Genomic DNA, 14,732 nt, shown 5'->3' with positions numbered 1-14,732 from the left:
CCACCCCGTTGTCTTTCCTCCGGGTCAGCCAACGCGAAGCCGCCCGAAATGGGGCAAAATATGGCTTCAAAAAGCGGACACTAAACAAACAGATCCGCCAGGGGTTCAGGAAACGCGGCGTTCAGGGACGGTGGGGAAACCTGAGATGTGTTCAGTAAAGTTAGGAACATGACAATTCGTTGAATAACGGTCAAATAGTAGCTCCCATTTTTAACATTTTTTACTCTGTACAATCGCATTTAGTAATTAACTTTAAATTGAAATACAAATCACTTAATATTTTAAAAGAAACCATTTTATTTTCCTTCTATGATTTCACAAAGTCCAAATTTACTTCCATTGCTCTTCATAAAAAATGATCTTTGATCATTAACCAAATTCCCAAATAAGACATTTGGGAGCGTAAATTGAACGGAGACAGCGACACTCGGAATGTGACAGACAAAAAAAGAACATCCACGTGAGGATTGCTTCTAAAAGTCATTGGTTGACTATCCAGACAGTTTTCTTCTTAATGCCTACAAAGACACATTTTTTTTGAAGACAAAAGCTGTAAAAGTTTGAAATGAAATTCTTCCTTAATCCAAATATTTTGCATCGTACTTTAAAAGGCTCCACTTTTTGTTTGCCTATATAAAAAAAAACACATTTTAGCAGCATCACTTCACAAAAGCTCCAATTTCCAGGGTTAAAATACTGCAATTTTAACTCTGACCAGCAGAGAAAAAGAATTTTAAAAAAACAAAACACACAATTTGTGAATTTGGAATACATTCAGGCTGTTGAAATGACACACATGGAGTTTCACAGTATTTTCAGAGCAAGTTTAGGGCAGCAAAAAGAAGTGTCAGTATTCTATTATTTTTTCCAAAACAATCAAAATCCCCGCCAAAGTGTTCAAGGGCCACCAACATGCATGAGCCAAGTGCAAAAAAAAAATAATAAAAAAATTAAAGTTATCCTCAAAACCATGCACAAGATTGACAACATAAAACAAAGCTTCAGGAAAAAAAATCAAGGCGAATCATTATATCGCATTTCTCCACAATTCTGTCCCAACATTCTGGAACACTGACAGAAAGTGGGAATAGTACCAAAAAAAATTAAAAAAAAATAAAAAAGTCATAATGTTACAAGACAAAATGCTATTCCGACTATATAATTACAATCACAGTTGTTGTTTTTCTTCAATTATGGCTTTATATTAATGAATAACCGCAAGTTAAAATTATACATTTAGTAATCCTGCAAATATGAAAGATGGCTTGATTTAAGTTTTAGACAACTTGCATGTTTTGGCCAAATGGATTTCACAAAACAGTTTTAGTTTGTAGAAATTTAAAACCATTAACTTGTAAAATTCTGCCTATTAAGTCACAAAACTGACTTTTGGCATAAAAATCTCCATTTTTTTGTGAAATTATGGCTTTAAAATGAGTACAGTAGTATTTTCCTAACATTATGACATTTGTTTGTTAAAACACCAACTTCATTGTTTTTTAAACCAATTTAGTAGTTCAAATGAAGTCAATGTTTAGATAAAATTAGGACTACAATTACAGCTATTTCCATGAAATTGGGTCACGCAAAAATGAGTTATTTTCAACGTCATTCTGCAAACTCTATCCTTTCAACAAGAGGAGGAAAAATGGCAAAACTGTCTTTGGCCTGGTCACGCACGGACAATTTCTCCAGAACAATGGAGTCCGTCCGAGTAGTCACAATTACAGAATTGAAAAAGCAAAATCATGACGTCGTGATTTAGGAACAGCGACTTTTGGTTATTAACTCCTCCCGCCATTGTTTCCGACCCGCTTCCCCCCCAGTGCGGGCCCACCCATGAGGACCCCGACCCACCGCCTTCCCCACCACCCCTTTTCCACCAGGTAGGGAGGAAAGGGGCCGGACATCCCTAGCCCCTCCCCTCATCAGGCAAATACTACCCCCCTGGTCAAGGGCGACATGTTTCCCCGTTTTAAAAGAGGTTCCCTATATTGTCTCCTGACACCAGACCTGTAGGAAAAATAAAAGTCTGTATTTAATAGACATACTTGTATGTAAAATTCAAAGGACTATAAAAAATTAAAATCAATGTGTTAAAACAACTGGTAAACTGACCCCGCCCACTTTAGACCCCGTAGAAGACAGCCAGGCGGTCTTTTAACGGCATGGGGAACTGGTCAGAAAAACGTCTCCAGTTCTCCTCCCCCACTTGGTTTTGAAAGCCGTGAAGGATCTGAAATAAACAAGACGCCCATTCCATTTAAAATGGGAGGAGCTAGAAGCATTGACTTAATCAATTGCCTTCTATTACAAACTACCACAACAAACTACTGGGTTAAAATCATGCTAACTTCAATACATGTACAATAATGACCAATCTTAACTTAAATATTTCCCTCCCTTTGCCATACCTTGTAGAACATGTCTCGTAGATCTTCCTTAGGGTTGACCCAGGATGCCACGGCGTCACAGAAAAATATGAAATCCTATATTAAAAAAAAAGAAAATCTTAAATGCCATTCTCAATGAGCCCCATACACATACTTTTTCATTTTACCTGCACGACCCCTCCCGGGTTGACGCTGATCATGGTGCAAATCCCCCGAAAAGCAGAGTCTTTCTCCTCGTTATCTCGAATATTCCGCAATGAGGTGCACCTGTTGACGGGGGAGGGAATGCGTATTGAATATGCAGCCAAGTCCAAATAGTCACTTGGCTAACTTTGTCCTAGCAGAGATTAACCGTTTTTTTTTTTTGGGCAAGTGGAAAATAAGCAGAAATAAGTCCAGCATGTTTATGACTAGTTAGGAAGCTCATTTCACTTTGTATAGCACCAAATGGGTGTCTTCTAACATATAGTTATTCTATGCCTAAAAATATAAATTGAGGTCACTATTTTTTTGTACTAGGAGTACTAATAATTATTGGCTGTAACAGGTTTCCTTAAAGTGAAAAAATAAAAATAAAAAACCTTTAATATCAAAACTACTCATCTGTCTGCTTACATCATTTTGCTCTCAAAAATGTATGATTAGCCATTTTTTTTTGGGGGGGGGGATTGTAGGGGTGCTTTAGAGTGAGGAGGCTACATGGCAGTCAGATTGCAAAGCGGGTTAAACTCCAATTAACAGTTAATTGGCAACCGACTGCCATGTGGCCGTCTCATATCATCTTTTATCTCATCGGCTATGTGGGACGAAGACAAAAATTGAAAACTAGACAAAAAAAAAACATGAAATAGTGCCCCCGCCCCCCCAAAGATAAAACACAGAACCTAAAAGAGCACAGGGTTAGTCACATGGTTGGCAATGATTACAAAACTGAAGAATAAATAAATCAAAAAGACAGTTTTGAGAGGAAAGCGACAGCAAGAAGAGAAAAGAGCAACAGAGAAGAAAAAAATATGTATGAATTAAAAATAAGAAGAAGAAAAGAAACAAAAAAAGATTGAATAATACACACCAGGGTCTTATAAACTGCTGTAGCATGGGTGCCACCTCTTGAGGACAAACGTAACCAAGACGACCAATTGTTATTGCTACGGTAACGCAATCACGGTTACACACCACCAAACGCCAACCAAGACATGAGCAATGAGGAGGGAGGGGAGGGGGAGGGGGGAGGAGAAAAAAAAATGAAGAAAAACACACAAGACATAGAAATCAACAAAAATCTGTCCATGATCTGAAAAAAACACAAGATTTCACTTTTGGCGTCGTTAGCACGCTACTGCCCCCTACGGTGGAGGAGGGTAGAATGCAAAAAATAAGACATACAAAACACGTTTAAGGGAGAACACATTGACAAGTAGGACATAAGACAGTCTTCCAAAAGAAATGACTTATCCCGGCAGTGAGCGGATGGTTAATACATAATTTGGGGCAAAAAAACTAGATGTCAATGGCAGTTAAGTTTATTTATTTATGAAATAATATGTTGATCCTTTGCTTGAGTTTCACTAATTTTAAATAATAAGATTTTTTTTAAATCAAATGTTCAATTTTTGAGTCAATAAATTAAATGTGACTCATGCCTCATAAGCACATTTCTCCCTTAAACTCACCAATATTAATTGTACACAACAAAGAGGAGTGTGTGTGTTTGTGCGTGCGTTTTTTTTTTTTTTTTTTTTTTTTTTTTTTTTTTTTTTTTTTTTTTTGGTGTTGTTGTCGCTCGTTAAAAAGAAAATACACGAGTCCGACAACATGGAGGATAGGGAGGAGCTATCCAGGTAGAGAGGAGGTGGAAGAGAAGAGACCTACGTTTTAAGAAGACACACAACTATGCAACATTCTCATTAAAACGAGCAGGCACATTTTGGGAACAAGTCAAATGGCACATGCAGAAAGCAGATGATAATGCCACTTTTTTTAAACAAGTTAAGTGCAGGATTGTTTAAAAAAAAATAGAGAAGATGCTCCAAAGTTGAACCAACATTAATTTGGCAATAATATTTTAAAATATGTTCAACTTTGGAGTTCCAAGTTGAACTCCAGGCAAAATAGCTGATTTGAAGGTAACCATTTTGTTTCTTGATGGCCATCCTGCACCAAACAACATCAATTGCAAGAAATGCACTGACATTTAGAGAGCAAGAAATTAAATAAATCAAGTGACGGCAAATTGGACGTTTTTGGGGGACGCTTGGCTTTAGAAAAATGATTTGGCAGCACTCATTTTTAGGGGAATCGCCGCTGTGAATTCTCTAGCTTAAAATTGTTAGCATACCTAAATGGAAAAGGCAGCGGACTAAAAAGTGTTGTGTTTGCGTGTGTGGCAGCCGCCGTGGGGCCGGCTCAGTACCGCCACAGTGTGGTACCTGTGTTTTCCAGAAGTGTTTTGGGCGTATTGGGCCTGTTAATGATTTCCACTAGTTGGTGAAGCACCACCGCAACATATGGCTGCATTTCAGGCCCTATGGAAAAACAAACAAAAAAGACATTTAAAATGGCTGGTGAGATGGATTGGATGTCTGTTGCCTACAATGATAGCCAATGAGTTGTTACCAAATAAAGTACTCACCCATTTGTATGGCTATCGCTCCTATTGCCCATGTTGCATTGTTGCACACAGAAATAAATTCTGGGTTCAAATTAGTACCCAGTATGGGCATAAAGTCAGCTAGAAAAGACAAAAAAAAATACAAGCCAATCAGCTGAGCTCATACTTTCCTTCATGTTTCATTGGGAGTAACAAACATACCAATGCATGGTTTGACATGCTGGAAACAAGCCTTGGTCAGATCCCCCAGCAAAGCAAAGGAACTTTGACGTACTTCAGGCATTTTGTCCTAAGTAGGGGGAAAAACAATCATTTCAGCTGTTGACTCAATGCCAAGTTGACATGGAGGACAGAATTTCACCTGCATGCATTGGTACATCAGGGTGAGGATGTTGCTCCGGGCGACCAGTTGCTCGATGGTGCCTCCCAAACCTTCGGCCAGACCGCTGAGAAGATCCAAAGCCACGATCATGAAGTCTTTATCCGGTGCTTCGTACTGCTCTGGTTGTGATTGGTAAAGCTGGAGGATGGACAAGACTGCTGAAGTCAAGTGGAAAAGTGCTAGATTTGCACCTAGTGTTTATTTATCGTGCTCACTCACCATGGCCTGAGCAAGAGTCTTCTGGACGAGGTTGACACATCGTTGGTAGACGGGCTCGCAGTAAGGCAAGAAGCCGCTCTGTAAAGCCGTCGCTACGGACGAAAGGCACTGAAGGACAGAAGACACGGTTGGACCGAGACATCGCACTCATGAGAAATCCCACTTGGACGTGACTCACTTCTAACAAAGGGAAAAGGTCTTTGTCTTCATCCTTAAGCTGGTTCCACTTCTGGATCAGAGGCGGCATCAACATCTGGATGTACTCCTGATGCAATAAAAAAATAATAATAATTGTGGTAATAATTTTTGTAATAATGCCCAGCTCTATCTAGGGATGTGAATCCGGCCATACCGGTTTGTTGAGGTGGTGTCCCACCGAGTCGGCCAGCGTTCCGATGGCATCGTAAAGAATGAGAAGGTTCTTGTGCTGGTATTTGTGGAAGGCGAAGACCAGCGTGTCCAGAATGAAAGCCAGGTAGGGTACCAACTCTGTGCACGCCTCCTCCTCCAAGGTGGCAAAGGCACTGCAAGTAGAAAGATGGGCGACATTTTTAACCACTATAATATATATATATATATATATTTTTTTAAATGTCAGGACTTACCTGCAAGCGGCCTCCTGCACGCGCTTGTTGCTATCCAGAATGCGCTTGAGGAGCTCAGTCATGAGAGGCTTCAGGTAAACGTCAGGGGGCTGGCTCACCACCCAGTGGGCATAACGGCTCAGTGTCCAGCAGGTAATGGAGCGGACCAGGGCCTTCTTGTCTGACAGACACTGGATCAGATGGGGAATCAGCTCAGGGAGGTAAGGGATCATTCCCTGCATACAGCCTAAGGGTAATGGGAGAAAAATACTGCTAACTTTAACCCTTTCATTTTTAGTAACAAGCAATGTGCTAAGACAAAATGGTGACCTTCTGCTATGGCTCCTAGCACGAGGATGCCAGACTCCTTGACGATCCACTCGGGATGGAAGAGCAGCTCCTTGAGAAGCGGCAGAATGTGCAGCAGCAACTCGTCTCGGAACACGTTGGCCAGAATGTCCAAGGCCGCCGCCGAACATTTACCTGAAAATTGAAGACGACCAGCTCAAGTCTGGCCAAATTCACCTATGAGTGCCTCATTCGGGGTACTCACGAAGATTCCAATCCGAAATGGCTTCATCATCGTCATCGTCGTCTAGATCGTCGTCGTCGACCTGATCCTCGATCCCGTCACCTTCGTGCTGTTGGGCGACCGTGCGGGAGCGGTGGAAGCGAGGGCGGATGTCTTGCTCGCTATCGGGGATGGCTTCATCCTCCTCGATGTCGCCCTGGTGACAAACAAACATTTTTATGCCTTATTATTTTTGTGGGGACTGTTTCCAAAGCTCCTCTCATAATTGTTGTATTTTTTTTTCCTGGTGGATTCCATCCCACCCACTTTAACCAAATACATACATTTGACCTCCAGCCCAATGCCACACCCCGTGGGTCAACTCCCGTTCAAACATATCCACACAAGCTAACCTTGAGCATGATGATGTCTATCTCAGAGTACTTCATTCCGTTGACAAGCACCGGCGTGAGCCTGGGAGGGACGGGACATGACAAAAGGGCGAGGACGACTCATTACTCAGCGACGGCCGAGGTCAGCTGCCGCCGTCTTAATCGGCTGTCGGGGTCGCGGGTACGAGGCCACGACCCATCTAGTGATTTCTCCTTACTTGGACAGATGGCCGCAAAGCACTTCCTTGCACACGGGTTGCTCGGCTAACGTCAACCAGAATTCGCAGGCCTCCAGGGCCACGTTTTCATCTTGGTCTTGTGTCCTCTGAAGCATGTACTGCCACAATAAAGTAGATTTATTAAGATATGATTGTGTTTTAAGTTTCATTTATTCACTCACCTCCACAATATGATGCATGTGTGGCAGCAGTCGATCCAAGCGCACCTCCAGCAACATGACCAGCGCTCGGCAAACGTTTTTCCGCACTTCGGGCTCCTCGTCGGTGGCCAGTGCGAACAGATTCTGTGGAGAGGAAAAATGGGCTTACTGGTTGCGGTCATTTTAGTCTAGTGGCGGTTCACACTTGCCTCGATGAATGCGTCGATGTGCAGCATAAGCGCTTGAGTCCTGCTGATGATGAACTGGTTGACGCAGGCAATGGCGTGGGACCTACAAATAGAAAAATCCAACTTGAACACATTCTCGGAATGGGTGCAACAAAAAAATGTTGGGTTTTTAAAATATGACCCACCATGGGCTTTAGTTTGGCCTAAGGGAAGACAATGATTTGATTGGATGTTAAGAGTATACCTGATTTTGGGGCTGCTATGCTTGAAAAACTGCAAGAATTTGGGGATCATGATATTGAGGGGACGATCCAAAATGTCGCTATCCAGGATTTCGGCAGAGTCCTCACAAATTTTCTGTAGGGCTCCAAAGGCCCCCTGTATAGCAAGAAAAAAAAACAAATCAGACAGCCACCATTTTGAGCTACATGCTTTTCAGGCTTCTAGTATGGAGTTTCAATGTATCCCAAGTAGGCGAGTTGAACTAAATTGCCATTAGGTAATAGTACATGTTTTTCTCATTGTGCCCTGCAATGGGATGAGCTCCAGCACCCCCGACCATTGACGATAAGCGGAAAGGTCAATATGATCCATGGATATATTGTAAAAATAAATAAAATAAAATTTTAATTCAAATTTCCGAACTTTGCAGAAGAAAGCAAAAATGGCCGGTGACAAGACTGAGTGTCAAGCACCCCTGCTTGATGTCATCTGTTTTTTCTCATCCACATAAAGTCGTCTCATCTGGCAATCATGTGTAACAGGAGTTAAGAAACAAGCGCGTAGACGGATCGCCGTCTTCATCGTAACCAACAATCTAAATAAAGTAATCTAGCGTCACCTGCTCGCTGCTTTTTTTAGAGATGAATGCCAGACAGGCAGCATTCAAGTATTGCTTGGGGGATGGCTTAACCCTTTAAACCTACTAGGTCAGGATTTCACAGGGAATTACACCAGTAAAATTGACTATTGAGGGCTTTTGCGTACTCCCATTCTACAGATGTGCTTATAGTGAGCAGCATATAACATGGGGCTTTAATTAAAACAAAAAAGGAACCAATGAGACATAGAATGAGGTTTATTGGCCAAGTATGTTGGGAACATGCAAGGAATTTAAGGTAAGGTTTATTTATGCAAAACGAAATATCAAAACATGTGTTGGCAGACATTTTAGTTCCAACTAAGAGGCTTTAACGCGTCCAAGCTGCTTTCCAAAATGAAGGAAGTCTTATGAGAAGTTGCTACATTTGCCGCCGCATTACCAACCTCGCGCACGCTGCGATTCTTAGCCCTGACCTAAATCTCCGCTCGCCAATAAGCTTCACGCCAGCACTTGGCGTTTTGAAGGAGACAGTCCATATTTGGCCAATCCAAAAGATATTAAATCCACTAAGTGGCCAGGTATTGCTGTATTATCATTTTGATAGGACGCAGGTGTCAACTAAGGCCATTGCACGATGAGAAATAGTCACGGAAGCGACCTTTAAATCTCAAGGACGAGACCTTCATCACGTACAAGACGTACGGGAGGTCACGCTCCAACCTTGTGCAGCTGAGTTATTACTTTTCTACTTTATTGCCAATCATCAGATTCAGTGGCTAAGCTCCGCCCACAGGTCACAATAACTCGCCCCATCTTGCCCGTACCTCGCATGTGTTGTAGTCTTCAGAATCCAACAGCTGGCAGAGTTTAGGTAAAAGCTCAGGCCAATTTTGTAGTTCTCCCTTCGATGCAATGGTGGTGATCAAGATACCTGTTTGGGGTGGAAATGGGAAAGATTGGATATGTGAGTAAAAAGTTAAAAAAGAAAATGAACTTACCGACAGTGGCGCGGATGAATGGTGAGGAATCGCCGATGCTTTGGAGGCACTCGTCCTTGATGAAATCAGACACTCCGTGAGGGAAGTTCTGATAGTGAGCTTTCACATTGTTCTTCAGTATCAAGCCACTCAGGGAACGTGTTGGCTCATCTTAGGGAGGGAGAGGGGACAAAAAGTGCAATTAACCCTTTAGCTGCCCTGTTTATGCCTGTGGAAAATTGCATTTTACTGATAAAAGTTTTATTCCCTTTTTTGCAGAATCTTATCATCTAATGACCATTTTCTAACACAATATACCAATATTATCTTTTTTGTATTTATCATGAATATTTTTTCTTTAAAAAAAGCCAGTAAAATGTCAATCCGAACTTTTGTTTACATTCAAACAGCTGTTTTGCTTAGGCTGATTATTTATTCAAGCTTTGCAACTAATTTTATCATTTAATGACCATTTCCTAACTTAATATCCCAATATTAGCTTTTTTTGTATTTATCATCAATATGTTTTCCTTTTAAAAAAAGTCAGTAAAATGTCAATCCGAACTTTTGTTTACATTCAAACAGCTGTTTCACAGAGGCTGATTATTTATTCAAGCTTTGCAACTAATGAACGCTAAAGATTCTTTTTCAACAATATTTTCAGGCAAAATGGCAGCAAATGTCACAAAGCCACGGGCATGTAGGTCATCCGCCGTGCAGACGGTGGCGTGGCGTGGCGAGTTGAGCGCTGCCAAGAATCGGGTTTAAAATTACCGCGACCCATATTCCCTCAGCGCCTCATCTGCAGTCGACAGGTCGGTACCGGAGTCACGCTCGTCAGGGCTTTTATACAAAATGGAACAAGAAAACATCATGGTCAAGGAAATAAAAATTAAACTTACCTTCTGACTTGAACTTGGTCAAAACAAATATCAAGTAGTTGTTAAAGTCGGGAAACTGATTCAGCTGCTCAAGTCTCTGTGGAGAAATTGGTTGAGGAACACAGCAGCGGCACAAAATGGAGGACATGTCTCAGCAAATAGTACATGTATGAATATTGGATTTCAAAAGATATTAAGTTGTGCATTCAATCCAAAGTCAGATGCCATTTTTTTTTAAAGTTTGGACACGCCAGGGGTAGTAATTGTGTTTTCACGCCGCCTCCAACCTCTCAGACACATAGAAAAAATCTAATATCCTTTCGCCCCAGAGAGCCAGCAAAGGTTTGCTGGATATATTCAAGTTATTATCCCCTCGAGCGCAACCAAGCTATGACAACGACTGAGCGACAAAGCAATAACAGAACTTCAGAATCTGTCTGGAAATTTAACTTACAAGACTATTTTGGGATTTTCACTTTAGTCATATTTTGGGCAATTTATCTTGTCAGCCATAGTCCCAATAACCACATATTTGCAATCAATAATACATATACAACTAATGAACAGAGATTGAATGGGACTGTTTAAGCGAGTGGCTCCCTCCAGTGGTAAAGATGAAAAGTGCAACAGAATGTAGGTTAAATTGAAACTTCTTGTGCGAGCCATATTCAATAATATTTTCATCTTTTCTTCCAGGCTGTAATTTGGACACCACTAAACCAGTAAGAATGAATTGACACGAATGACGTCAAGATTGAAGTATCAGTGGCATACTACAATTATTTTCATTCGTGTTCTCACCAATTCTACTAAAATGTTAAGAGTATTCACTTATTAGCTCATGTCCATCAAAACTGGATATTATAAGCTTAGCAAATAGTGAGGTCTTCGAAATTTCATGTTGATAAAATCTTTGCAAATCAAAGCTGTGTCGGGCCCCGTGACTTTGATTGCCTAAAGCTATCAGATAAAAAGAAAGGCTCCAATTTGGCTGTGTCACGTTGAAAACATACATTTTCAGGGTCATATTCCCATTGTTGTATATGTAAAGTACGCAACTACCATTTCGCCTATGCTTTAATATTAACGTTATGGCGAAGAAAAAAGACATTTGTGTATATTTTGTAAACCCGGTTTAACGTTCAAAAGATTAGCAACGGCTAATGCTAGCCGACCCCAACATGAAGGCAAAAAAAGGATACTTGCTGGACCGATCTCTGCGTGGACGTATCCGGGGATTGGGACTCTTTAAGCAGCTGTAGAACCTGCTGGAGACCTTGCTCGTCCGGCTTCCACGCACACTCCATCTTTGTTGTGACTGCGCCTATTTAAAAAATACACCGCGCCGAGCTAACGGGAGGTTTACCCCACATGAATGATACAAGAGGCGGGGACAACACGCTCGACGAAACCCCCGGAAGAACCAGTGAAAAGGGCGGGGAGGGGGGTTCCAATTTCTCGGTTCTCTCGCTTGAGCTATTCAAATTATTATTATTATTTTTATATCGGCTGAAGAAGAACGGGGGAAAGCGTGACTAGAGTGTCAGACATGGGCCTGTCAAATTGGAACCGTTCAGCTGAGGGTGGTTTGACAGGCAGGCCGAGAAAGGGCGCGCTGCAGCCGCTTTTAACTGGCTCAATAGGGCAGATGACGGGTGGCTGCGCGGTCCTAACACCTGCCCTTTTACACATAGTGCTGGATGACCTTTAAGAATTCCTTAATGTTTCTTCCTGAAACTGTAATAAAAAGTCACATGGTCAGCATAATTACGATCATACACACAGTAATTTATTTTTATATTACGCAAATATTATGTTTTCGTATTTCATTGCAACATATTGTGAATATTAACAGAAAAAGGAGTTCAAGTTGGAGTTAATATTGCTTTCTGTTCCACCTCTCATTTTTAACACGATGGTACCTCCTGGATTATAGGTAACGTTATTAGCCACTAGAGGGCAACACATAGGAGAATTTAGCAATCACGATCCCGCGAAGAAGTCGAGTTTGGATTTGGCAGCAGCTTTCCCAAAAATGATGCATATAAACGTAGATGACTGATGCTTCTTGTGAAATGATTCAAAGACATTTTCCAATACTAAGAAATAAAATCTCAAATAAACATTGCTTTAGATCTATAAAAAAATAACTCTTTGGGGCTATTGATACAGGTCTTTTAATCCAATTTTTAATATATCTTGATACTAGATCTAAAATGCTCCGGTCCACATGAAATGCTATTGACATAAATGCAGCCCACGATTGGCACCCTTGGACTAGGCTTTCGTTTCAAACTATTCCACAAAATGTAGAGTTTCATAAAGAGGAAAGCTTTCCTCAATACTAATGTCCACCGCGTGCAATCAGTGGATTGCAGTCAGGTGTGTCTCGCAGCCCGACCCCCGCTGGTTCAAGTTCCTTAGTCAGCTCAGTCGGTCCTGGAAGGCTCAAGCGAAAATTTACCCCCGCTCCACCCCACCCACGTTGGCCCAACCCCTGTTGATTCAATTTTGTCACCAATGTATGCATCTATGTATATTTGGTGGAAAGTGTCAAAGCCAATTCAAGACTTTTTTTTTTGACCTATTTCAAATATGGGCCTTCAAATGTCAAACTTTTGACCATTGAAGGGAGAGCGAGTGTGTCAAAGAAATTGAAGTATTGGACATATGGAGGGAAATGTAGCATCCCATAAGACTAGGCATTTATTTAAATGGGATGGGCAACCTAAAATAAGGGCAAAAGTCAGTGCGGGGGTGCTTTGGTTAAAAGAGGAAAGCTTTCCGCAATACTAGTGTCCTATGCGTGCAATCAGTGGATCGGCATCAGGTGCTTCTCGCAGCCCAACCCCCGTTGGTTCAAGTTTGTCCGTCAGCTCGGTCGGTGCTGGACGGCTTGAGCAAAAAGCTACCCCCACTCCACACCACCCCTCCCCACCCATGTTGATTCAACATTGTCACCTATGTATGTCAAAGCAAAGCCACCACTGCCTGGTATACACTGTCAAGAGCCAGTTCAAGACTTTTTTTGGACTTATTAAAAACGTTGGCCATCAAAGCGCAGACTTTTGACCTTTTTGCCCCATTTATGAATGTGCCTTTATGAATTAATATTTCACCCATTTCATTATAAACTGGTGTATATGATGACAATAAATGCTTTTGATTTGATATCAAAGCATAGCATCCCATAAATAGGGCTTTCATTTCAAACTATTCCTCAAAATGTGAGTTTTCATAAAGAGGAAAGCTTTCCACAATACTAATGTCCACCGCGTGCAATCAGTGGATCGGCCTCAGGTGCTTCTTGCAGCCCAACCCTCATTGCTTCAAGTTCCTCGGTCAGCTCCCTCGGTCGGTCCTGGACGGCTCGAGCGAAAAGCAAACCCCCACCCCACCCACAGCTACCCAACCCCCGTCGATTCATTTTTGTCACCTATGTATGTCCTGGATGGCTTGGAAAACAAAAAGCAGCCAGTTCAATACTTTTTTTGGGACCTATTTCAAATATGTGCCATCAAAGTGCAGAATTTTGACCATTTTGATCAATTTAAGAGCACCTTTATGAATGAATATTTAACCCATTTTGTTATTAACAGGTGGTATGATGAAAATAAAGGCTTTTGATTTGATATCAAGGCATAGCATCCCATAAGACTAGGCTTTTATTTCAAACTATTGCACAAATTGTAGGTTTTCATATTGAGGAACCTTTCCTCAATACTAGTGTCGCACAGATGCAATCAGTGGATCGGCGTCAGGTGCGTCTCGCAGCCCAACCCCCGTTGGTTCAAGTTTGTCCGTCAGCTCGGTCGGTGCTGGACGGCTCGAGCAAAAATCTACCCCCACCCCACACCACCCCACCCACGTTGGCCCAACCCCCGTCGATTCAATTTTGTCACCTAGGTATGTCCTGGATGGATTGCAAAACAAAAAGAAGCCAGTTCATGACTTTTTTTTTTTTACCTATTTCAAACGTGGGCCATGAAAGTGCAGAATTTTGACCATTTTGAAGAATTTAAGAGCACCTTTTTAAATGACATTTTACAAATTTCATTAGTATATGCAGCGGTGTACGATGACAATAAATGCTTTTGATTTGATATCAAGGCATAGCATTCCATAAGGCTAGGCTTTCATTTCAAACTATTCCTCAAAATGTGGGCTTTCATAAAGAGGAAAGCTTTCCACAATACTAATGTCCACCGCGTGCAATCAATGGATCGGCCTCAGGTGCTTCTTGCAGCCCAACCCCCACACCTTCAACTTTGCCAGTAAGCTCAGTCGGTCGGTCCTGGACGGCTCGAGCGAAAAGCAAACCCCCACCCCACCCACAGCGGCCCAACCCCCGTCGATTCAATTTCGTCACTTATGTATGTCCTGAATGGCTTG

General features: G+C 41.7%; 1 protein-coding gene across 1 annotated transcript; it reads right to left on the bottom strand.

Annotated features, from left to right (window-relative positions):
• Window positions 1–273: 273 nt before the first annotated feature.
• tnpo1 (transportin 1) lies at window positions 274–11,936 on the bottom strand. The gene is made up of 24 exons (XM_077736786.1): window positions 11,543–11,936; window positions 10,362–10,437; window positions 9,481–9,630; window positions 9,307–9,413; window positions 7,904–8,037; window positions 7,681–7,762; window positions 7,493–7,615; window positions 7,311–7,429; window positions 7,114–7,174; window positions 6,743–6,917; window positions 6,520–6,672; window positions 6,211–6,436; window positions 5,958–6,129; window positions 5,784–5,870; window positions 5,606–5,713; window positions 5,366–5,524; window positions 5,206–5,293; window positions 5,026–5,124; window positions 4,823–4,918; window positions 3,466–3,541; window positions 2,561–2,660; window positions 2,415–2,489; window positions 2,119–2,236; window positions 274–2,013 (listed from the first exon to the last, which is right to left on the bottom strand). Exons 1-23 carry the CDS (start codon window positions 11,645–11,647, stop codon window positions 2,129–2,131), a joined length of 2,679 nt encoding a protein of 892 aa, XP_077592912.1. The 5' UTR covers window positions 11,648–11,936; the 3' UTR covers window positions 274–2,013; window positions 2,119–2,128.
• Between the last annotated feature and the right edge of the window lie 2,796 nt (window positions 11,937–14,732).

This window comes from Stigmatopora nigra, chromosome 17 (assembly GCF_051989575.1).
Source record: "Stigmatopora nigra isolate UIUO_SnigA chromosome 17, RoL_Snig_1.1, whole genome shotgun sequence".
In the NCBI taxonomy this organism is placed as follows: Eukaryota; Metazoa; Chordata; class Actinopteri; order Syngnathiformes; family Syngnathidae; genus Stigmatopora; species Stigmatopora nigra.
The sequence above is the reverse complement of the archived record's forward strand: the minus strand, read 5'-3'. Positions and strand labels throughout refer to the sequence as shown.

What these genes read in the sequence shown, in the direction of transcription:
- tnpo1 (XM_077736786.1), bottom strand. Translation starts at nt 11,647, where the DNA reads ATGGAGTGTGCGTGGAAGCCGGACGAGCAAGGTCTCCAGCAGGTTCTA. An exon ending in ACATCGACGCATTCATCGAG is followed by an intron (nt 7,616 to 7,680) that starts GCAAGTGTGAAC and finishes TCCTCTCCACAG; the next exon opens with AATCTGTTCGCACTGGCCAC. An exon ending in TACGAGACATGTTCTACAAG is followed by an intron (nt 2,237 to 2,414) that starts GTATGGCAAAGG and finishes TGTTTATTTCAG; the next exon opens with ATCCTTCACGGCTTTCAAAA.